General features: G+C 40.9%; 2 protein-coding genes across 2 annotated transcripts in view; one reads left to right on the top strand and one right to left on the bottom strand.

Annotated features, from left to right (window-relative positions):
- The window catches only part of LOC124165829 (HEAT repeat-containing protein 1), a 144,832-nt gene extending 125,049 nt beyond the window's left edge, over window positions 1-19,783 (bottom strand). Inside the window, exons 1-5 of the mRNA XM_046543356.1 lie at window positions 19,651-19,783; window positions 19,269-19,444; window positions 18,957-19,176; window positions 10,967-11,210; window positions 947-1,222 (exon numbers count right to left, since the gene is read on the bottom strand). Coding sequence (XP_046399312.1) covers window positions 947-1,222; window positions 10,967-11,210; window positions 18,957-19,176; window positions 19,269-19,413 — 885 coding nt within the window. The 5' untranslated portion in view covers window positions 19,414-19,444; window positions 19,651-19,783. The remainder of the gene's footprint in view (window positions 1-946; window positions 1,223-10,966; window positions 11,211-18,956; window positions 19,177-19,268; window positions 19,445-19,650) is intronic.
- A 106-nt stretch (window positions 19,784-19,889) lies between these two features.
- Window positions 19,890-25,043, top strand: part of LOC124165830 (protein lethal(2)essential for life-like) — a 60,301-nt gene continuing 55,147 nt past the window's right edge. Inside the window, exon 1 of the mRNA XM_046543358.1 lies at window positions 19,890-20,054. The gene's annotated coding sequence lies outside the window, so the exon portion shown is untranslated. The remainder of the gene's footprint in view (window positions 20,055-25,043) is intronic.

Genomic DNA, 25,043 nt, shown 5'->3' with positions numbered 1-25,043 from the left:
CTGTTTGGACTATGTTGAATATTAGTAGCCTTGTTTTAACTATAAATCTTTGTGTCAATCAATTAGAGCTTAGAAAACTTAAATTCTGTCAGATATGCATCGCGTTAGATCTCTTTCTTTTTTTGAACCTCGTGTGTGTAATACAATTATTGAAAGCTATCGAGATATCTTCGGACTCAATAGATGACTCACCTAGCATTTGGCCTCCAGAAACTGGGAGATCGATCAAGGTCAGTTGGTGAAACGGGGTAGGGATGAAACACGTTTCCATTGTTCCCCTGTAACTTGATATTTTCCTATTTACCTGTGGGGTTTCGGAAAGGAAAAAAAAACGACAGAGGCATTCGGTGATGGAGGGCCGAGTGTAGTTCTGTTAAATCTACGACGTGGTTATTATTCTACGGGGCTGATATTGCCCCGATTGTTGTCCAATCTCTTGGGAAGGTTCATGTGCCTGTCGTGTTTTTCCTTAAAATTTTCCATGGCTGCAATTCTATTGCAATACTCCTGCGAGAGCTTCTAAACAAAATTGTTCGTGAGTAGGACTAGCAACGTAGAGCAACGGCGTATGCGAAGAGAAGATCAGAACTCTTTCTACTCCCTCTTATGCTGCTATTACCGCCGCAGTTATCAAAATTTCCTCTTTCAACAAGTACTGAAAGAGGAAATTTCTATAAATGTCGAAATTCCAGGCATTCGTCTGCAACACCACGCGATAGGATAAAAAAAATGCCGCAAATTTTTTTTTCTCTATAGCTTCGGCCGTCAAAATAGGGGTGCGCCTCATACACGTGTACGCCTCTTACACACGCTTATACGGTATTTCAGTACGGAAAACTTCCACACAATCACACTTGCATCTGGAGATTCAATTTTTATTTCTTAATGAGACCTGTCTATTGCATTAGAAATCAGAACCACGATAATTACAAAAGAATTTACCCACCTTTACAATCTTGTTGATAACTTTATGCAACAGTTTCCTGGCCATGTTGCCACCCCGTGCAAGTGAAGACACAATCATGAATGAAGCACATGCAAAATCTGGGATGGTAGACGACAAGCCCTTCAAAAGGCAAGGAAGAATAACTTGAAGCTGTGCCTCCTTTGCACTCACGAGGCTGCCTTTGCGCTTTCGTTGAACATGCTCAATGGCTCCAACAACAGTGGTGCAGTAGAATCCAAACAAGGTTGACAGCATGTTCGACTTCTCCTTGAACATCTGAGGGGAAAGGAAAAATATTAACATCACTGATACAATGGATCTCCTTTTATACATCATCTGAATTCATGTTTTCCCACTTTGGCACCCTTTTTTCAAAATCACTGTCTTCTTTCGAGTCACATCAATTACGACCCTTAAAGTCAATTCCCAAATTAAAACTTTCCCATTTTTGTACACTTTCAGGGTATCTTTAATATTCCAAGAAGGGGTTACACTACAGAACAATGATCTGAAGAGTGGAATGTAAAGAAAAAAGGAAATATTTTATAAGTCTAAAAAAAGACCAATTCATTCTAAAAAAAAAAAAAACTTTCAACAGGCATTTGGAAGCTGCAGCTAATTATCAGACTGAGTTGCTCAACCATACATAAATACCACACACAGGAATTCACGAATAAATTCATTCCAGCAGAGAATTACCCACAAGTCAGGTTTTCATGTCTCGATTATACGAAGTCAGCGGGACTGAAAAATATGCACTTCATAACACCAAATTTTGTAATTTCAAACCCCAGTCCCAAACCAAGTCCCAAAAAAAATGTTTCACTGTCTCTCCTCCGACTTCTTTGTCTTAAAATGCCTTTTCTAACATTTTCGGTGGTCATTAGTGAAAGAATTCTTAATAAAAGCTTTTGGGTATAATTTTTTTGATGTAAGAGATTGTTAAATAATTATGCCAACCTAAAATTTCCATATCTTGTAGTCTTTATTCCTGATCCTATGTCTATATGCAGCAAATAGATACGAAAGAATAATAAACAAATGAATAATAATAAATGAACAAAGAAGAATAAAGAATGTCTTAATATCCAAGAACAAATGAGAAAAAAAGATGGATGTATACAAAGCGATCCATCATCATAAGCAATACAGCATAAGCTTCTTAATACACAGGGATAAGAAGTTTTGAATAGTTGCTAGGTCCAAAGGCTGTGACAAGTTCAGGCCCCTTTTGCACAATTCAGAGCAAATCATAACGAAAAACATCCATAAACTGCTTCCCTTGTGGATAGCTAGCAAGGCACTAATATTAAAACTTAAGGCATGGAGTCATCCAATCCCCGCTTAGAGAATTGACAATAGAGGAGCCATTTCTCCTTCAGTAAGGCCTTGTGTATTAACTATGATATCATAGGTGATATCCTTACTACCTGTAGGAGAGCGCTGTCGACTGCTCAGGGCATGGACTCTTGGGGGAAACCCAAGAGGTGGGGGCGTTAAGCCCTCAACGGAAAAAGGGCTTTTGGGCCCGTTGTAAAAGAGAGAGAATAAAGAGTTGTGTTTTGAACCTCGAAGTGAGCGAACGTTATTTTGAATATCCTTCTCCTGCGAACCGGCGCTACATTGGCGCAGTCGGTAGGATTGTGTTCTCGATCCTGAGATTTGCGTGCGGTTCGGCGGCGGCAGCCATGGCGGGTATGGTGATGCCGGAGAAGTTTAGTGGTGCGGAGGAGTGGGAAGACTGGGTCTTCCAATTTGAGACAGTGGCGGAAATAAATAAATGGCCTGAGGAGCAGAAGACGCTCTATCTGAGACTCTGCCTCACAGGAAACGCTCTCTCGGCGTTTCGTGATCTGCCGGAGGAAAACCGAGGGAGCTATGCAAAGGCGCGGGAGGCGCTGGGGCGGCGCTTCAACCCAAGGGAAGCGAGCGAGAAGGAAAAGGCGCGATTCGTCCAAAGGGCGCGCAACCCCGGAGAAGACATCGCCGCCTTTGCCACGGACCTCGGGCGCCTTGCTCGGCGCGCATACCCTTCCTGGCCCGAGGATGCGAGAAAGGCCGTAGTGCGCGACCGCTTCCTCGATGGGCTCGACGGGAACATTCGAGTGTGGGTGAAGCAGGCGAGACCTGCTAGCCTCGAAGAAGCAATCGGCGTTGCAATCGAGATGGAGGCAATCCATTTCGCCGAGTCATCCACTAGGGGAGTGAATGCGATGGCGCCGGCGACGCTCTTCAGGTCACCGGATATCGGTGTAGAGAGTCGAGGGTGCGGTCGCGAGGACAGAGTGGAGGCCGCGTTGACTCAGAACTCAGAGACAATGAGAGAGGTGTTGCAATTGTTACGAGGGATGGTTATGTCGAGTGGTGAAGACCACGGCCCCGCTCCCGCTCCGGAGAGGCGGCACCCTAATTCCAGTGTGAGGCGCAGAGATCGGCCGCGCTGTTGGATGTGCGACGAAGAGGGCCATCTGAGAGCCGAATGCCCACGGCTTTCCTTCTCGGGAAACGACGGAAGGCCGAGGAGGTGGTAACCTGCTCGGCCGCAGACGAAAAAGGAACCCGAGACACTACTTCACCGCTCGAGGGCGTCTGAGGACGCGGAGCAAAGGAAATTTGGACAATTTTGTCCGAGTCAGTGCCCCTGGTGCACGGATCCGTTTCGAAGATCCCCGTCGAGATACTAATAGACACGGGAGCGGCAGTGTCATTGATATCGGAAGAAATGTGGAGCCGCACCGAAAATTCGGGGAAAATCATAACAGACAATGTGACACTAATAACGGCGAATGGGGAGCCATTACGGGTGCTTGGGAAGGGTGAAGTGATACTTCAGATCGGAGGGGAAGAGTTCTCTCATGATGTGCTCATCGCCCCGCGCCTATCGAAGGGATGCCTCCTGGGTGCCGATTTTCTGCGAGCACATCAGTGTGACGTGGCTTTTTCCCGGAATTGCATTCTTCTCCGCGGAAAAGCGGTGCCTTTTCTTACAAGTGAGGGAAAGTGCGAGTGGGGCTGCGCAGTGACGTTGAAGGAGAACGTTGTTCTTCCTCCTCACCACGAAGTGGTAGTGGAGTGTTGGGTGAGCTCGGACCCGGGGTTCAAAGAAAAAGTGGGGATAATCGAGCCAAACCCAAAACTTTTAGAGCGTTATGGCGTTTTCGGTGCGCGGATTTTGCATAACGTGAAGGATACCGTGAATATGCTTTTCCTGAATCCCTTGGGAGAGACAGTGACTTTATACAAATACACGAAAGTGGGCGTATTGCACGAGTGTTGTGGAGAACAATTGGAAACATGTCAAGAGCCCGTTTTTAGTCTGGAGAACGCGCATCTTCCCCCAGCATCTTCCCTCTTTGACTTAAACTGTGCCGATATTAGTGAAGCGGAAATAGAGGAACTCAAAACAGTGTTGAATGAGTTTTCAGATGTGTGCTCTCGAGGACCCTACGACTTAGGGCGTACAAACATTCTTAAGCACACAATAGAGACTAGTGATGTGTCCCCGATTCGGCAACCTCCCAGGCGATTGCCAATCCACAGACGCGGAGAAGTGCGACGAATCGTAGAGGAAATGATGAGGGACGATATAATCGAAGAATCATCATCTCCTTGGAGTTCACCGATCGTTCTTGTGAAAAAGAAAGACGGATCGACGCGATTTTGCGTTGATTATAGGCGTCTGAATTCCGTGACTCACAAAGATGCTTATCCCCTCCCCCGCATGGACGACATTCTCGATTCGCTCGCCGGTGCAACAGCTTTCTCCACAATAGATATGGCGTCAGGATACTGGCAGTGTGAGGTCGCGGAAGTTGATCGAGAAAAGACAGCCTTTACCACTGGTGACGGTCTATATCAGTTTAAAGTGCTGCCCTTCGGATTGTGCAACGGACCCAGTACATTCCAAAGACTAATGGACCTAGTGCTCGCGGGTGCACAGTGGAGGTCTTGTTTGGTGTACTTGGATGACGTCATAATTTTCGGAAGGGATTTTAGGGAGCACGTAGAAAGGCTAACAGATGTGTTGATACGCCTAAGGAAGGCGGGACTGAAAATTAAGCCTGAGAAGTGCCAAATCATGAAACCATCTGTGAAATTTTTAGGCCATATAGTCTCCAAAAATGGTGTTGCGACGGATCCTGATAAAATTGCCGCGATCACACAATGGCGATCTCCAGCATCCCTTGAGGAGCTTAGGGCGTTCCTAGGAACTGTGTCTTACTACAGGCGGTTTATTAGAGACTTTTCACAGATAGCCTGCCCCCTTCACAGGTTGACCGAAAAGCATGCCTTATTTAAATGGAGTGCCGAATGTGAAGACGCCTTTCAGACAAGCGAAAGCTAACGTGTTCACCGATTTTGGCCTTCCCGCAGATGGACTGCGAATTTACGCTCGACTGTGACGCTAGCGGGATGGGTATCGGGGCCGTACTCAGCCAGAGACAGGAAGGCGAGGAAAGGGTTGTGGCCTATTATAGTCGGACGCTCTCACGCGCCGAAAAACAATATTGTGTGACGAGGCGTGAACTTTTGGCGGTAGTCAATTCTACCCGCCATTTTCGCCAATATTTATTAGGCAAACGGTTTGTGGTGCGCACCGATCATAATTCCCTACAGTGGTTGAGATCGTTTCGAGAACCGGAAGGACAAGTTGCTCGCTGGCTTGAGCAATTGTCGGAGTATGACTTTTTAGTGGTGCATCGGCCGGGAAACAAACATGGAAATGCCGACGGTTTATCCCGGTCTGTTTGTAAACAGTGCGCTCGGGGAGAGGGGGAGCTGATTTCAGCGGAAATCGACGCCGTCTTAGAGGCCCCCAGTGAAAGCGTGAGGGACAGGCAAAGCAAAGACCCCGTGCTGAGAAGGGTAATGGAAGCACTCGAAGCAGGAATTCGGCCGTCCGAGGGAGAGAGGAGGGGTGACTGCCCGAAGGCGAAGGCTTTGTGGACACAATGGGATAGGCTAGTGTTTAAGGATGGGGCTCTCTTTCGAAGGTGGGAAGAAGAAGGAAGAGACGCCTTCCGTCTCCAGATAATAGTGCCTGCTGAGGCTAGGGACGAAATTCTTCGGGCTTTGCACGATTCGCCCGTCGGAGGCCATTTAGGGTATGAGAAAACTCTAGGTAAAGTGAGAGAGCGCTACTATTGGCCCGGATACACAAAAGACGTGGAAATTTGGTGCCGCACGTGTGAAGATTGTTCGCGTCGGAAATCCCCGCCTCACCCGCTAAGAGCACCACTGGGTCATTGCCCGACGGGTGGACCGATGGAAAGAATTTCCATGGACATTTTAGGACCACTTCCTCAAACAAAGACAGGAAATAAATATATATTGGTGGTCGCTGACGAGTTCACCAAGTGGACCGAAGCGTACGCCATGAATAATCAAGAGGCGGAAACTGTGGCGCATCATGTTAAGGGCTTCGTGTGCAGGTGGGGAGTGCCACGAGAAATCCACACTGATCAAGGACGCCACTTCGAATCCCGCCTCTTCCAAGAGATGTGTAAAGTGATTGGGGCGGTTAAAACAAGAACATCACCCTACCACCCACAGTCAGAGGGGCCTAGTCGAGCGCTTCAATAGAACATTATTAGCTATGTTGAGCCAGTGGACGGAGAAGGAGGCCGAATGGGATGAGCATTTGGATTCCGTCATGCTAGCCTATCGGTCGGCCAAACACAGCAGCACAGGATTTACACCGTATTTTCTTATGTTTGGGAGGGAAGTGCGCCTCCCCATTGAGTTGGAGTGGGGGATCCCTGACGGGCAGAGGGGGGTGGCGAAAGAAGGCGACTTTGTGAGACGCTTGCGAGAGAGCCTCGAGAAAGCCCATGATCTCGCACGGCAGAGGCTTGGGTCGGCCCACCTCCGGCAAAAAGAACAATACGACCGCCGGTGTCACGGTGCACCCTTTGAGGAAGGGGAAAGGGTATGGCTCCACGATCCCGCTACGGCAAGAGGGAAGTGTCGCAAATTCCATCGCCCCTGGACGGGTCCTTTCCAAATCATACGGAAATTGTCCGAGGTCACGTACCGAGTGAAGAAGGTGGATAATCCTCGCCGCCGCCTAGTGGTACACTTCAACCGACTCAAAAGGTGGGAGGAAAGACCGGGAGGAGACACGGAAAAGGAATGTGAGAATACGGACGGAGTTGAAGAGACAAAAGATGGGCCAAGAGAGGCCGAGACAGCAAGGGAAAAACCTGTCGTCCGCGGAGGGGGTGGATGGAAGTTTTTCTCCATTCCACCAACACATGAGGGCCAAGCGACTCCGGCAGCGAGAGAGGAGCCACCAGCTGAAGCGGTTATTGAGCCGACCATGCGATATCCCAGACGGGTGACGAGAGAACCACAAAGGTTTCAAGCCGGCCTCTGAGGAAGGAGTAATTCCGGGGGTGGGGGGTGGTCTCTTTTCTTTTCCTTTCGTTTCAGAGGTAAGCAGATGAAGGCGCCAACTTTCCCAGCTCCGAAGACAGCGAAGGTTCTCGCTATGCCGACCGTCGCGAGGGCGCGACGCCTTTGAAATGAGGGGGCAGTGTAGGAGAGCGCTGTCGACTGCTCAGGGCATGGACTCTTGGGGGAAACCCAAGAGGTGGGGGCGTTAAGCCCTCAACGGAAAAAGGGCTTTTGGGCCCGTTGTAAAAGAGAGAGAATAAAGAGTTGTGTTTTGAACCTCGAAGTGAGCGAACGTTATTTTGAATATCCTTCTCCTGCGAACCGGCGCTACACTACCTATTAACACCTCCCATAATTGATAGACTTTCCCTCCGATTCATTTCGGGTCCCCCACACATGTAACAAATTTCAACTCTACAGTTCTTCTAGAAGGGGTCTGGAATCTGTATCCATGAGTCAGTCACACATTTGGCTGCATATATAAGGGATAGATAGATAACTAACAAATGGTTTCACTAAAATATTACACTGAAGGAACGTATAAAATAATTGATTTAAAAAAGTTGGTGTTTTGTTTAGTTTTCGCGACTCTTGCTTCCTAACTTTTACTTGATTAGGGTCAACTATGGAAATGGCGAGGCAGGTAGCCCAGCCGGATCTTTTCGTGATCTAAGTGGGAGGGCATGCTATTCCGGGAGCAAGGACAGGCTAAAAATATCAAGAGATGCCAAAACATGTGTCGTAGCCAGTAAAATGAATGTGGATAACAAAGTTTTCCTCTTCATTTCCTCGATCATGAAAAATACTACTCAAGCCTCTCCCCAGTTAGAAACTTATCCCCATTGCCAGTAGAACCATGAACCAATCACATCTCCACAGTCAGAGAGCCTTCCAAGTGGGTGGGATATATATAAGAGTGGGATGGGTGCTGCCTGGTTGAGGAAGTGGCGACAGGTTAAAGAGAGGTGCTGCGGGTGGGAGGAAGAGGGGTTGGTAAAGGGCCTTCAGCCTTGCCTGAGACCACGTTTGGGGGCCCGTGTTTCATTAAGACGCACTCAAGCTCCGTCTCCGTAGAGATGGGTGGGAGATGCCAGGGAAGGGGAGAAATGCTAGTGGAGGGGGGTTTGGGACGCGCAAGTTGGGTGTCAGGAAGATCAGCAAAAGGCAGTGGGAGAGAGTAAACAAAGGATTTGGAAAGAAAGATGTTTCGGAATGGGAGAACGGGTAGGAGTGCTAGAAGAAAGTTCATGGTTGGAGTTGAAAGTGCCTCTTCATTACGAGTAGCCTGCAAAATAAATTGGTGGCAAATAGAGCCCAATATTTAAGATACTCCTCCTCACTTTCATCTTCACTGCTGTCATGTCTAGTCCCCGCCGCTGCTTCTATTCCACTGTTTGCAGCTTAGACACTTGCTAGGCACTGACTGAAGCCCTTTGCACATTCCCTCATGAATTTTATTCAAGCCCATAACGTACAATGAGGAACTTGCATGAATTTTTTTTATTTCACAGGCGGACAGAAAATTATTTTCTGAATTCAACAAAGAAAACTGCATGTAAATCTGAGTTTTCCTTCACGAGATATTCAATGATAAATGCAACGAATTTTAAAGCACGGGAAAAACTCCCTCACCCCCCAAGCCACTGCCGACGAAGTCTCTATGACGTCAAAGGTGCCTAAACATCACACGAAGCTATTGTTGTGACTGTTTGTAATAGTTGCCTGCCGTTGTGAGAGCTCCGTTTGTGAGAAGTGTTGATTGTTTTCTATTTAAAGATAAATATCCGACAATAGAGACTAGAAAGCCCTCATATTTTGTATTATTTATAATACATATTAATATCTGCATAAGGACATAAAATACAAAACTGGAGCAGTGAAACCAAATATTTTATAATACCTAAGTAACATCGTTGTTGCAGTCTGAGCCACGGCCGTTGGAAGGGGGATACGTTAATTGTAAGTTGATGTTATCGACGGCATATCATTCATCATAAGTATTTAATTAGAACAATTTTGATGTTTACTTATGTCTGCTATGCTATTATATACAATAACTTCATCCATTTAATCGTAGGTACAGGAGAAATTGTCATTTAGGACAACCTGTGCTTGTATTACGAGGTGAATTCCAGTCAATGCAACTGTTGCTCGCTGATTGGAGACATCTAGCACCATTTTTTGTGCCAAAATAGTGTTATTTTCAACGTGGCATCTCCCGTTAAGCAATTGCTAATAATCACAGTGCCAGTAGTTGTAATGCACGAAGTTTGACAAGGTTGAAAAATATCGGCCAAGAGTTATCAGTGTTCCATCATGATTGAATTGTAATAAGTGCTATTACGCTATCGATAAATGTCTAACAGTAATGTAAAAATTGTCACTGGCGTGTTAACCTCAGTTGTTCACCGTAGATATGACATTTCACGATCAAGCTATCAAGATCAAAACTGTGGGTGAAGTTTGTTATTTTATTATTTCAATGAATAGTAGTGAGAAAAGTCACCTGTGTCACTTGCGCGGGCTAATTTAAGGCTTTAAATCAGTGAATAAATTGTTGTTTTCATCATAACGAGCTCTATTATTGTAAGTTGTCGTGATAAATATAAGAATGGTAGTAACTCCCAGTTTTTGATAATTGTATTTGCCTATTTCCCACTATATTTTTATGTTATATGCTAGTATATTGTCTATGGATTTACCTATATTATTGAAATAGGTTGTAGCTTGTGTGTGTGTTGGCAGCGGAACTGATTCGCAATCTCACATGTGGATTGTGTTGCAGTGAATTCGTACCGTAGAACGGATAGGACTATTTTCTCCGCTAATACGGCATTGCCAAAATCAACAGAACAGCTCGTAAGCTTACGATTGTTATTCTCCAGTATTACAAGTTTCTTTTACATCTCCATTTGCCGCCGACATATAGCAATGATTTGTCATAACAAATTCCATGAGTGTCGTGGAATCAATTTTTGGTGTCCCAAAAAAAAGGCTGGTGTCCTAACACCCCCTGCCACACCTCTTTTAAGCGGCTTGCAGGGTATTATCTAGATGTAGATGAATTTCAAGTGTACTATTCGAACGAGCGGCAACGTTATCATCCATTTTTCTGATAACTAAAACATACGAAGTGAAATGCTTGTATTTCATCATCCCGAGGTTGCATTATTAATATCCCAAGTAATAATCGTTGGACAATACCAATATGAAAACTTGCCCAAGAATAACAGAACAAAATAAAGTGACCATAAGCAGCTAAATACTCCCTCAAAACAAATTTTACAGCATGCGCTCAGCGTATTTACCAACTCCCTACGGTTGTTTAGGCACCTATGACGTCACGTCTAGCCTCGGCAACGTTCGGGTGTCTTCGTGCAGTGGTCGGCTCAGTGAATTTTTTCTCGATTTTAAAGTCAATTTTTTTATTTCTTTTGATGATGAATGAAGAAACTTAAGGTATTTATGGGAGCTAATGTATCCATTTTACTTATTCAAAATAGTTTTTAGAGCAATCGGCGACCCATGCAAGTTCCCCATTATCAAAAATTCTGTAATATCCTGCTTCGTATAGTTGAGAGTTAACCGTAAAAGCTTTGCCAAAATTAGGAGTAATTACTTTACCTTGATAGCAAATAGAACATGCTCACTCAATGATAGCAGAAATGCATTGTTTGAGGAAGCATGGCCCACAATTGTCGTATGAGGAAGAGATGTTCCAGATTTACTGATGGCGTGCAGCCAGTGCCATTGATGAGAAGGACTGGACACATCAATGAGCTGAAGAACCCTCACAAATATTTTAGACTCGTGGTAAGGAAGATAAAGGAAAATCAGCTTGTCCTGATTATAATCTTGAATATGAAACCTAAAAATGAAAAACAAGATGTTGTTAACACTGAAAACAATAAGAGCTCTAATTATCTTTTTAAAACAAACCACGCAATCTTTGCAACAAGAATTTCCTCTCACCATGGCTGAATAATGTAAGATAATAAAGCACAGCTGAATCAGACTAAATTCTCTTCTTATTTATTCAGCCATCAGTTAGCAAAATATTTGCCTTAATTATCAATTATATAATGTCATTGTGGGGACCAAAATAAAATCCTCATACATTCCAGGGAAGTTTCAAGAAAATAGGAATAAACAAATAACTATCCCACTTATAAAAACCTTTTCAAGTAAACCAAATCTATTTCAAACAAGTCTTACATATTTTAAATATCTTCTATAAGTCTAGAAAATGTCTTCTATGTCTTGGATATTTTAAATGTCTACTAGTTGTCTTGAATATGTCTTTTTGAGCAGACTCTTATGGCATATGCCTGGTGAAATTAGCCAAGAAACACTCGAATCTTGAAAAAAAGTAACTGCAGTGCTTTTTGGTGGATGGATAGATGAAGTCATTGTACATATGTACACTATAAAAGCTAAGGCAGCTCTTCTGGCAAATGTTTATAAAAACAATTTTAAGTAAACAATAACTTGTTTTTATAAATATTTACTCGGTGCCTAAAATATGTCTATTCTATGAAAGTATGGCTACTGCTTAGGCTTCAAAAATACTAGAGATGGGTCGAATAGCAGATTTCTCGAATTCGAATATTAAATCATTGCTCGAATATTCGAATACCTCGAATACTATACCATGAATGCTGGAATGTTTGACTCGGTTGCATATGCAGAAGGCAACACAAGATTTTGGGGAGTAATTTTGATTTCCTTTAACACTAGAATGCCGAAGGGTGTCATTTTGACACCCTACGCGTACATTTTTTACAGAGCTGGCCCTTAGAGAGTGTTTTAGAAAAAAAACTTTCGTGACTTTTATTCATTTTTAGATCTTAACAAAATGACAGTAAAAGGGATACCCCCCCTAATTTTTTTCGTCTCAAAAATTCAAATTTACCTTGAATGCCGGAGGGTGTCATTTTGACACCCAGTATATCATATCAATTCTTTCTTGGGTTTAGGTGTCTCGTGGGATGCGGCTTGATAATTATTTGTCAAATTAGTATAGTGTATTACATTATCCTCATGTGTAGAACCTTTAGATATAGTATAGTATATTTTAGTATAGTATATTACCTTCATGATTGTTTGTTCTACATAATTTCAATGAGCATCGGCTGTATACTAATTTTTTCAAAAGTTTTTTAGCTCGTAAGGTAAGTATTTTCCGCTGCCTTTTGCAAATGATTTGCCTTGAAACCAGCTAGTTTTTTTTTACCGCGGTGACACTTATTTGCACTGAAACATTGCAGTGAAGTGACGCGCACGACAATGCAGTTAGCTGCTGCCGAGCCTCTGTGTTCGGCTGCCTGGCTCGCGCGCGTGTTTGGCGGACTGGGTCGCTTGTGTGTCGCGACCTGCTGCTTGACTTGCTTCGGCAGTTCTGTCTTGATAATGGCACTGCATAGACGTGTTACGACGGAGTAGTAGTATACCGTTTACCGTTTATTGTAATACCGTTTAGTATTACAATACTAAACGGTATTTCTGGAGACGTGTCGGAGAAAGGGTCTGATGCAGATGTTGAGTCGGACAACGATTGGGTTGCTCAGGAGGTGCAATTTAGATCATCCAAAAATGATTAAAATAGTGAGCACGGTCAGTTTCAGTGTTTTTTATATTACAGTTTAGTAATTTAATCACGACAGATACACATATTTATTTTACAATACGCATATACACATAATTGAGTTACTGGATCTGTACTGGTTATCGGACAGAAAAGAAATTGTGCGTGGTCGTGACATGGTGTGCCGACGTGGAAGGGGCGCTGGGTAGACTTCAAGGCGACGTCAACTCCTTGTTCAAGATCCTAAGAAGGAGATGGCCATGCTGAGGAATCATAGCCTGGGCCTAACATAACCATTGACGAACAGCTGTTTCTAAGCAAAGCTAGATGTCCATTCAAGCAATTCATGGCACCAAAGCCTGATGAGTATGGGCATAAATACTAGTTTGCAGTATAGAAAGACAGTGTGTATTTGGTAAACTGATTCCATTAATTTCCAGATTGACCAGAGGCGTCAAGGACGGCTCTCATCGATCTGACGATCGCGTTTCAGATCATGTTGTATTGAAACGTATGCAATCCTTCATGAGCAAGGGCAGGAATGTAACCACTGGCATTTGTTTCACATCACTTTTGCTAGCTCTACTCGAAACAAAAGGGTACTTGCCTTTCGGGAACCGTAAATAAGGGAAGAAAGGAAATACCTGGTGAAATAAAAGCTTCTTGGAAAGAGTTGTAATCAACTAAATTGAACAAAAATGTTGACGTAACACTTACTATTCATCAGGGCAAACAGAAAAAAATGTGTTCTTGTTCTATGATCTCTTCGCCCTCATATTGACATTAGTAACAACTCTAACAAATCGCCCAAAACTGTAAGGTGTTGTAATGAGATAAACTTTGAAGTAGATATTATTGATCATGTGGGGCGGAAATATTTGGTCAGAACTAGAACCAGGCCTATTTTTTCTTTCCAGAATACTTGGTCACTATAATTACGTAACCTGGATAATATATATAAGGAAATAACTTCACAAAAGATGTCCCGAATTATTTTTACAAAATTTATCAGAATAGCTTGCTTTTCCTTACATTGCGTCAACGAATATCTAATAACCAAATCCAGAACTGACTAGGGATTGTCAAGTATAGATAAAATGCAATGAAAACAGAACTGTTGCTTTTTGTAAGCTTAGTGAAAAGTCATTAAACCTACGGCCAAAACAGACCAAAAGTGCCAGAATGTAGAGACTCTACTATATACAGTGCAACCTCGATATAACGACACCCCACGGTGCACTAATAAACACTCGCTATAGCGAATTGTCGCTTTACCGGAGGTGGAGCAAATAATAGCCAATATACCTGTTGCGAACAGATATACAGGAACAGGAGTGGTGCGGCGACAGATAAACATCTATCCCATAAACGTAAGCATAAATCCAGGCGAAAGGCGATGTTTTTTTGCATCACTAAATTTCCTTACTCAAATAACGACTAACTATTCAAACAATTTCTAAGCGCCGCACTGAATAAAAATCATGCAAAGCATTGTTTCGTCAATCATTATATTTATCGAACGACAGTTTACCACATAAATTTGAAACTGAGCACTCCATTTACTTCATTTCTAACAGATCGCTAGCAATTACAGAGGTTAAGGAGTCTTGATGAAAGCGGCGAAACCCTCGCTATGGCGAGAGCCAACGCCGAAAGGGTCTCGTAAAAACGAATTTTTTAACACGCTTATTATAGGGTCAATTGACGGTGCATCGACTATCTCTCATAATAGCGGGGGTGTCGCTATAGCCCGTACTCGCTTTAACGAGGTTCCACTGTAGATGAAGCTTTTTGTAAGTCTATATGAAAAAGTATTCGATTTCTTTTTGGGTTCATACAAAGTTTATGTATTTTATTTTAAAAAATTTCCTAGTTTTGTAGCCGCAATGGTTTTATTTTAATTTTCGTCTTTTGAAGTACACTTCCACATTCTATGACGAAAAATGTTAACAATTATAATAGAAAGAAAAGCAATCCTGTCATATTAATTTTAATTATTTTATGCACATAAAATTTAACCAATTAGTGAACAATAAATACTTATAAAAGAGTATTCAATGATTATATATAGGCAGGGGCGGATCCAGGATTTCTTTCTGGGAGGGGCACAAGCAAGGCCGTATCCAGGATTTTGTTCAGGGGGGGGCACAAGGATACCTCGTCATACAAAACGAACGAAATGATAATGGGACCGTATTAAAAATCTAGAATATTTTTTAGGGTCTGGGGAGGGCACGTGCCCCCGTGCCCCCCCCCCCCCCCCCCCCTGGATCCGCCTATGTATATAGATATTATTGCACTTTCATGCGCCCTCCGACGTTTCAGCGCAATCTTTTCGATGGATGCCGCATTCCAGGAAAGTATTTTTTTGTAAAACATTTTTTACTTCAATGGTACTCTATTAAAACATTAAGTTTTTTTTTTAATATTAGGGCACAAAATCAGTATCAAACAAAAGTTGGCACTATCGACTCCGAAATAAAACTAATCTGCATCGTAATATGCATATAAAAACATGGGTGTCAAAATGACACCCTCCCGGCATTCTAGGGGAAACAAATTTCCCGGCATTCTAGTGTTAAAGGATTCGAACAGGAATTTAGCTGATTAATGGAATATTTTAATTTTATGGAAACAATTGGTCATGTAATTAATTCAACTAACATCGCTTTACCCCCACTACTGCTTCCAAGTGCTAGCTGACAATCTGAGGCATTTTGCAAAATACAAGCTCTTCTACCGGATTTTCTTCAATTATTTTCGGTCCATCTTTGGGAGTTCTCACGAGATAAAAAGATGAATTGGAATTGCTATCAGGGAGAAACCAAATATTTTGAGAAAATATCCCTTCGTCTGGGACTGTAACAATAAAGATTTATAGCACCATTCATAAATTGTAATTTGATATGCTTTCGGAAAAAAATACCGCATCAACTTCCGAGAAGCTCTGCTGCTCATATCGAGTTTCGCCAGAATACTAAGTTTCCGTCGTATTTTGGCATTTATTTCTTTGCGTAAAATGCTTAAATAAACTCAGAAATACGTCGTGTTTGGTCTTATTCTTTTTGAAATTACGCGAACATTACTAATATTTCAATCCAATAAAGGTGTAGTATCAACTGACGAAAGTCATTGTTGGACACCTTTTGTGCTAATAGATGACTCATGCAGCAGTTGACCTCCAAAGAAATGGGGAACTTCGAAGCTGGTAGGAAAACACGTTTCTATTGTTCTGGTGTAACTTGGTATTTTTTCGAAGCTAAGGTCTTCGTAATATGATCTCTGCATGAGCTGTGACCTTTTTTTTATTTTGAAGAAGAGGAAAGCCTCAGAGCAAGTGCTGAATGGGTGGGGTTACCGGATCTTGGGAAATGCGCTAATGTAAGTATCCCACGGTACTCATGCGGCAGTTTCCAGAAATGGGGAACTTCGAAGCAGGTAGCCAGAAAAAGGTCAGTGGGTGAGAAAAGGGGGGAGGGCGTGAAACACGTTTTCATTGTTCTCGTAACTCGATATTTTTTTCAAAGCTAAGGTCTTCGTAATACGATCCTTGCGCGAGCGAGGACCTTTTTGTTTGATTTCGGAGAAGAGGAAAGCGTCAGAGTGGGTGAGGCGAGTGCTGAATGGGGGGGGATAGCAGATCGTGGGAAATGCGCCAATGTTACTGTCCCACGGCACTGAGTTTCTCCCTATGGTAGTTTCATCTCCTGGAAAAGATTCAAACTAAGTTCCTGTGCTTATTAGCCATAAATGACACATGATAAACACTTCGTCTCATTTATACGAAACCTGCGCGAGCTGGGGGCTTTTGTTTTATTTCAAAGAGGAGGAAAGCGTCGGAGGAGGGGCCGAGGGCTGATGGATGGAGGGGGAAGCAGATTTTGGGAATTGTCCTACATAGTTACTATCCCAAGGCACTGAGGTTTTCTGGTGGGGGAAACCGGGGATTTCAGGATTTTTTCACCCGGATCAATTTAGGTTCCCCACGTCTAACTCTTTTCACCGCTTTAACCCGCGCATTTGATGTAATTCGTCAACTTGCCGAAAACGGCGCTGCATGCACTAAAAGACTAGAGTTCTCTACATTTTTCCGAGTCAACTACAAACGACGTGCGTGCGACAGTGTACGACACGAAATTCAAAGTATTCGAGGCGGTACTTTTCGCATAACTATTCAAGACCTCGAATATCGAATACTTTCTAGTATTCGAGTATTCGCGGATACTATTCGCACATCTCTAAAAAATACCACAATTTTAGATACTGAAAGTTATGTAACAAAAAGATTATGTAAATAAATTATACAAATTTATTAAAAAAAATGTGATAAAAGAGCAGACATCGACAATTTAAGCAAAATTTATTATTATTTAATTGATCAAAATTCGATAGGTGCCTATTAACTGTCTTAGCTTAGTTACCATCAATAAACAAATCCTGTTCTGTGGAATAAAAGGTATGCTAAAATAGTCTTGTCGTCTTCTTTTTAATTAATTTAAAGCTAAATTCCCTTTATTACTATCTTTAAAAAAATTCCCTAACCTTTCATATTTCATTTAATGTATTCATTCATAGCCCTGATGAAAGTGGTAGAATACGTTGGCAAAAACTTGTATTTAAAATTCTTCAAGACCTATACAGCAAGACTGTATCAGCATTCATTGATAATGTAGCTGACTCCTTTGAGAAATCTCAAAAGATATTGTAAGATGTTTTGGAAACTTCAAAGTTGGAATCGGAGGAGGAAGCCCCAAATAGAAAAAAGCGAAAGGCAGAAAGGTTCCAATATTCAGGATGAATCCCCAGAAGACGACCTACAATCACCTCCTGCTCCACCAGTAGGCTGTCAGTAGAAAAATAAACTCCTGTTATACCAAAAATAGTATATTCAAGTCATTTATCCTGAATTTTCGCAGTGAGTACAATTTGAAAATGAATGTCTAGAAAATATCTTCTCAAGATATCTTGTATATATCAGAAAAGCATACACATCTACAAGTTGTCTTGAAGATATTACAAGATATTTCCTAGATATTAGGAGAGGACGTTCCTGATATTTAGTAGACATCTAGTAGATATTTAGGGCTTTGTTGGTATGTTGAGAAATTGAGGCAGAGTGTTAGATGAACAGCAATATCTTATATGCATGTTTCTCTTTTGTTACTTTCATTTGCTTTTCTCATTTTTTTATATCCCTTTCTAAGACAGTCTGTAAGTCAGTCGAGATTAAACCGTTGTTGAAGAATGTTGCCTTTAATTATTAACAGAAAAAAAATACTTGCTTTAAATACTATTCTCAACCACCTTTGTATGACGTTTTTTCCACTTTCCTAAAAATAAAAAGAACTATTACCGGAATTCTTGTATAAAAAAACTAATGATGCAGGCAGCGTGTTATTTACTTAACACGGGGGTATATGATGGTAAGGCATCCACCTCCACTTGCGAACAAAGGGTACAAGGAAAGAAAAAAATTACTACTCCCCAATATGCAGCAACAAAGCATACCACTCATGATAAGACCAAGAGAGATACATGGCGGTCATATTACAGGAGTGCGGATGATGGTGCACAAGATCTTTTGCTACCCAGACCATGTGTAATAACCAAAAGTTCATACATCTGCTTCGTAAAAGAATCGCAATTGCAAACTTCGCATCCACCTTTAAATACATCATATGGCACATGAGAATATCAAGTTGAAGTAATGCAAACCATTGCTGAACATAAATTATACGAACAAATTCGCTAGTACAAGTATCCCAACAGATATATTTCACCAAAATTAGAAAAACATACCCTTTGATTCAGAAATTCAAAAAAATAGAACTAAAGTAAATCATTCACGTGTGCTTTAAAATAAAGCTAAGAGTGCTACACGAATTCGCCAATGGAAATGTGAAAAAATTGTAAATAATTAAAATAGATAAACTCCGTAAACTGAAGGGTCAAGGCATAGGTATATGACTTATGAATGTAGTTTCAACCACCTGTGATCAAATATTTTAAAATTCAATTGACATCACATACCTCCTTATAAGCCACTCAAGGGCTTTATGGCATGGTTTAAGAAGTGCATACGGACTGAGCAAAATTAAAAATGTATCTATTCTTTCGTCAAGGGCTTCATTAGCATCCCTGGTCAAGACAGCACGTTCCACACCCACTGAAGTTGAATCAAAAAGATCTTTCTCGAAACATCTAAATTCTGAGCCTCCTATTTCAGCCAATTCCCGAAGACCACTTAAACCTACAAGAAATAAAAAATATGGCAAATTATCATCAATTGTGTGCACACACAGGCAATTAGTAAAATTCGTAGATTGACGTTGTATTCATTACCGATCTCCAACACTGTTTCAGGATCAAGATTAGATGCCTCCTTTGGATCGAAAAGGAGAGATGCTCTCTTCTTGTCCGACAACAGAATTGACGTCTGAGGTACGGCAAGGCGACGGAGCTGTTGCGCTAGTGAAGTATTTGCCATGTTGTAAACTAATACATTCCTTGCAAAAACACTGTGGGTAGATAATTAAAATAGCTTTATACAGACATCATTTCTCTCGTAGGTCAATGGATGCACAGGTAGGTAACAGGAGCAGACGATATAGTGCATAATCACAGGAATCCAAATATATAAAGCCCACAATCGACCAACACACATGAAGTCGGCAGCCCACTTCAATAAGAAAAAATTGGTAAGAGAAAAATTAAAAAAAAACACCTTAAGGGGACCTTGCACAGGCGCGAAAAGTTTTGTCAGCCAATGCTTAATTCCCTATTCATAGGTAAATAACAACCGTCATCTCCGAAGTTCTCTTCGTACACGTGTTTACGCACAGACCAGCAGCCGGAATATCCACGATTTAAATGCGACGTCGCGACGTTGTCACGTTTCGGTTGAAACAATTGATTGCTGAAATAGGAAAATGGCGAGCCCGTTTTGAAATATTTTTACCAAGGGGACTCCATTACGATTTTTACGTTTACGGAAGTGAAGTATTGTATATTTGTTTTCAACTTAAAAGAATATTAAACACTTATTTGTACCTGCGTTTTATGGAATAGAATATACCGACTTTACTGATGCGAATCCTGGAAGGACGACGGAGTAACTCATTCAGTATGGTAAGTTCTCCGCTCATTGAAATGGAAGGAACATGTTACCGGAAGTCATCCTATTTTTGAAGACATTCTTTCACTCCGCTTTGTATGTATCCTAAGGGAAGAGAATTAAAATATAGTCGTTCACTATTAGCTAATGGTTCATTGGACATCAATGAATGGGGTCACTCTCTGCAGGGCATTGGTGCATTGTTTTCAATGGACATCAAATGGGAAAGAATTTCCAATGATTTCAATAGCTACTACATAGTGATATATGCCCATTGCTGCCATATGACGGCCTCACCAAATGGGATGTTTTTGTATGTGAACGATGTACGCATGTAAATGTCTAGGAAGGATACTTACTATCTAGCGTTGCAACTGAATTCCTTCCCTTCTGCTTTCCTAAGAGGACCACATTGTGGCCAAATTACGCGTATCTGACGCTCAACCTCGTTATTTTGTATTATATTGTGTTTGTATATCTGTTATGACCACGCTCTCTTTGGGCTGTTTTTCCTATGAAAAAATTGTAATAATAATAATACATTTATTTGTCCAGAGATTTGTGGTAGTACATATACAAATATAGGACACGTCAAGACAAAAAAATCACACTTTCAAAAACTCCTTTACAGAATAAAACATTTCAGTTTTAAGAAAAGTTAATAACTTTTTTTTGAACATAGGTTTCTTTGCTTCATGTTTAATTTCCTTTGGTAAGCTATTATAAAGCCTTAATCCCATTGACTTGGGCCCAAGAGCAACATTTTGTGTGCTAACAAATGGTTGATGTAGATCTTTACAAGCTCTCGTGTAGTGAGAATGGCAATTGTCATTTGTCACGTATTCAGATATGTTATTACGAACATGCATAATGGCAATATAAATATATATGCATGGGATTGGTAATATTGACAGTTTTTTGAAAAGAGGCTTACAAGGTGCATCACAAGGAGCATTGCTCATAAGCCGAACAGCCCTTTTTTGTATTTTAAAAATAAAATCAGCATGGGCAGAGGAACCCCAAAACAAGATACTAAATACAACAATAGATTAAAATTCACTGTAATAAATAGATAATAGTACCTTGACATTTACAGAATATCTTATATTTCTAATGAGAAAGCATATGTAGCTTAGCCTACCACGTGTTTTGCAAATGTGCTCATCCCAAGATATAGATTTACATATTGAGCACAACTCCAAGAAAATTAGTGCTAGACTTTTGAGGGATAGATTTACCATCTATGGCAACTGATATATCAGCAGGCAATTTGTTTTTGTTACAGAAGTAAATGGAACTAGACTTATCAATATTTAGTTTAAGAAAGTTTTGTTGGCACCAGTCACTTAGAGACTGGGCAACACTTACAGCTCTGTGAGTCAAATTATTCACTGATGACGCTGATATTATAACATTTGTATCATCAGCATAGAGTATTGGATCAGCTCCAAGTACAGAATTTAATGTTTCAGGTAAATCATTGATATAAATTAAGAATAAAAGAGGGCCCAGAACAGAGCCCTGTGGTACACCTAATGTTACTTCTTTACCAGGAGATATATATGTTGTACCATTTTTACATAGTACAACATGTTGATGCCGTGCACTCAGATAGGATTCTATCCAGTTGTAGGGGATGCCTCTAACACCATATCGTCTAAGTTTCCACAGGAGAAGCTGGTGATTTACCAAGTCAAAGGCTTTAGAAAAATCAAAATATAAACCCATGGTTTCAATTCTATTATCCAAATTTGAGAGAATTTTATTTACCATATGGTAGGTGGCCGTTTTGGTAGATCTGGATTTCCTAAACCCAAGTTGATATCTGGATAGTAAATCGTTGGATTCAAGGTACATTGACAGCCGGTTATAAAAAACCTTTTCAAAGATTTTCCCTAGCTGATTCAGCAGAGAGATAGGTCGATACGAATTTATATCGTATTTGTTACCTTTCCCTTTGTAGAGGGGTACAATTTTAGCAGTCTTGAGGGGGTCTGGGAAAACTCCAAGTCTTAGAGAATTATTAATTAAGAATAATAAATGATCTTTAATTACATGTAAGGATTTTTTTATGACAATACCAGGAATGCCATCTAACCCTGAGCTAATTTTAATAAGAGATTTATTGGTGATGTTGGCCAGCTCTATGTCAGTACAGGGATACAAATATAATGAGTGGCATGAGTGAGGAATTTGATAATAATTGTCCAAGGGAATTGAGTTAGCAGGTACTTGCTGTGAGAGGAAAAATTCATTAAAATCAGATGCTGTCTTTAGGTAGTCAGATTTGGCATTACCGCATTTGAATCATGTATTTGGATATCATGTAGAGGGTTTATGCAAGGCTTGGATTCCTTTATAATTTTCCATATTTCTTTGGATTTATTGTCCGCATTTAAAATTCTGTTATTGTTAAATGATTTCTTTGCAGACCTTAAAGTGTTACGATACATTTTCTTTAACGTTAGGTATTCCAATCTATCAGAAGGTTCATGTTTGTTTTTATACAATAGAGCTGTATCTTTCATATACCTTGATAGCCACCGAATTTCATCAGTAACCCATGGGTTTTTACAGTTTGCAGATAGTGGCAAGTTTTTAGTATTTTTTAGAACTAAAGGAAAGCAGATATCAAAATAATATTGATAATTAGAGTAAAAGTAATCAAAGCTATTATCAAAAGATTCAAAACTATATAGGCTAGACCAGTCATGACAATGCAGCATGTCGCAGAGGACTGCGAGATTTTGACTAGTGAAATACCTTTTATAATGTTTATTACAGTTGTAGGTAGAGGAAACTGAAATTGTGGAGTGAAGAGGGTAATGATCAGATATATGTGAAGTAATAATTTTGGTTTCAACATTAACCAGATCAATATTAGTCAGGATATTGTCCAAGACAGTTTGAGAGTGTTTACTCACTCTAGTTGGCTCACTGTTGGAGGCATGAATGCCAAAAGAGGTTATTAGATCTAAAAAAATCACATTTCGCTTTGGAATCTTCAAGGAAGTTGATGTTAAAATCACCTGTTATGATATATTATGTATAAAACTGTTTCAAATTTTTATACAATTTGAAACAGTTTTATACAATTTTTTCATAGGGGAAAATTTGCGCCCTACTGTGTGTGTAAGTAGAAGATTTGTGTGATTGTGGCCATAACTAGACGTCCTTAGCTGGGTCCCATTAGCTCTGCTAAGGACCACAAATTTTAACCTAGGTTACCTTAGCGAGGTCACTACTGCCTCACAAAGTAAAACATCTGGGTGGTGTGCGTGGCCTGTGGTGGTCCCTGGTGTGGAAGTAACTTTTAGCAAAAATAGCCACCGGAGTGTGTTTGTGGTAATACGAGGGCGTCGTTAGTGGGGTCCCATCAGCCACGGCCGTGCATCAGCCCTACGAAGGATCCAAGGTTACCATAAGGCCAAGTAGCCAAGTCTCTATACAGCCTTGCAAAGGTTTATTTATTTAAGTTGTCCATGCATGGCATTTCTGCCAATAAACATCACGATAATTATAGGCATTAGTAAAAATTTTAAAATTTAAACAGCAAAAACATAAGAAACAAGATTACAAGCACAAAAAATAATTCAACGCTAATAGGAAAGGGGAAGAAGGTGTTTTTTTAGTTTTTTACAGTTATATGGTACATAGCAAGGTTGATGAAAGATTCGGATTAGAGCAGGAGTGCATCAATGTTAGTTATTCATTAGAGTTAGGTAGAGGAGTTAAGGAGTGAGGAGAGGCGGGGTGCCGGAAACATTTAGCAAGAGAAAGTCTGGGGATGGGTGAGTGGAGAAAAGAATGGGAATGAGTGGAGGGGATAGAGACTCTAGCATTATCAAAGGAAAGTAATGCTGGAGAATCAATATTCAAATTGAGAGTTTAATTTACTTTTTAGTAAATTTTTGCTCTTTGATTGGAGAGATTAGGGATACCAATGGAAGATAAGATGGAATCGGTCGGCATGTCGCGGAAATGGGGTACTCTGTATTTTACAATCGTGTCAAAGATACTATGTAGTTAGGCTGTTATGAGTTGCAAGGTTAGTTGGGGATGAGATGGACTAGATGAGAGAGCAATAGGAAGTGATTGACAGAATAAATGTTGAAAAGAACGATTGTAGGGCTATGGGGTGAGAGATTTCCGTGAAGCGATGAAGAATACAAAAGTGACATTACTTTATTTTTAATCAATTGGATATGGTCAGAAAAGCTAAGTTTATTGTCAGGTAGAATTCCTATATCATTCACCGGCAGGACACGATTGAGCGGGTAAGAATTGATTGAGTAGCTAAATTTAAGTGGTTGTTTTTTAAGGGATATTGAGATGGTACTGCATTTATATGAGTTAAAGTTAAGTTTCCAGGTATTGCACCATTTAGTGGTCTTGTATAAGGCATTTTGAAGGTCTTGGCAGTCAGGTGAACCCTGAGTTTGTTTAAAGATTTTACAGTCATTAGAGTAAAGAAAGGTATGAGTTTGGGAGTGAGACAATAGGGAGGCGTGATTGTCAACGAAGAGAGTGAATAGATATGGTTCCAAAACACTACCCTGAGGAACACTAGAAGTTACGGCAGACCAGTGGGAAGAGGTGTCTGAATGAATAACCAATTGTGTTTTATTGCTCAGGAAGGATTTAAGGAGAACCAGAAAGCTGCGGTGTATGTTGAATTGCTTGTGAAATAGTAGGGCATGGTTGAGAGAATGAAACACTTAAGAAAAATCAAGGACGATGGACTAAAGTTGCATATACTTGGCTATTGAGCTAACAGCATGGCTTTGAAAAACTGATAAGTTAGTCAGATATGACTAACTGGGAAGGAAGCCATGTTGATTGCTAGACAGGTGAGGAAGTGAAGTTAAGTAATAGGGTATGTTCAGGTTAATCCTTTCCGCAACAGAGTATAGGGAGGAAAGTAAAGAAATTGGTCAAAAGTTAGTAACATCAGATGTTTGGCCTGATTTATGGATTGGAATAATGTTTGCTATTTTCCATTG

This window comes from Ischnura elegans, chromosome 9 (assembly GCF_921293095.1).
Source record: "Ischnura elegans chromosome 9, ioIscEleg1.1, whole genome shotgun sequence".
NCBI lineage: Eukaryota > Metazoa > Arthropoda > Insecta > Odonata > Coenagrionidae > Ischnura > Ischnura elegans.
This window is presented reverse-complemented; position numbering and strand designations above follow the sequence as displayed.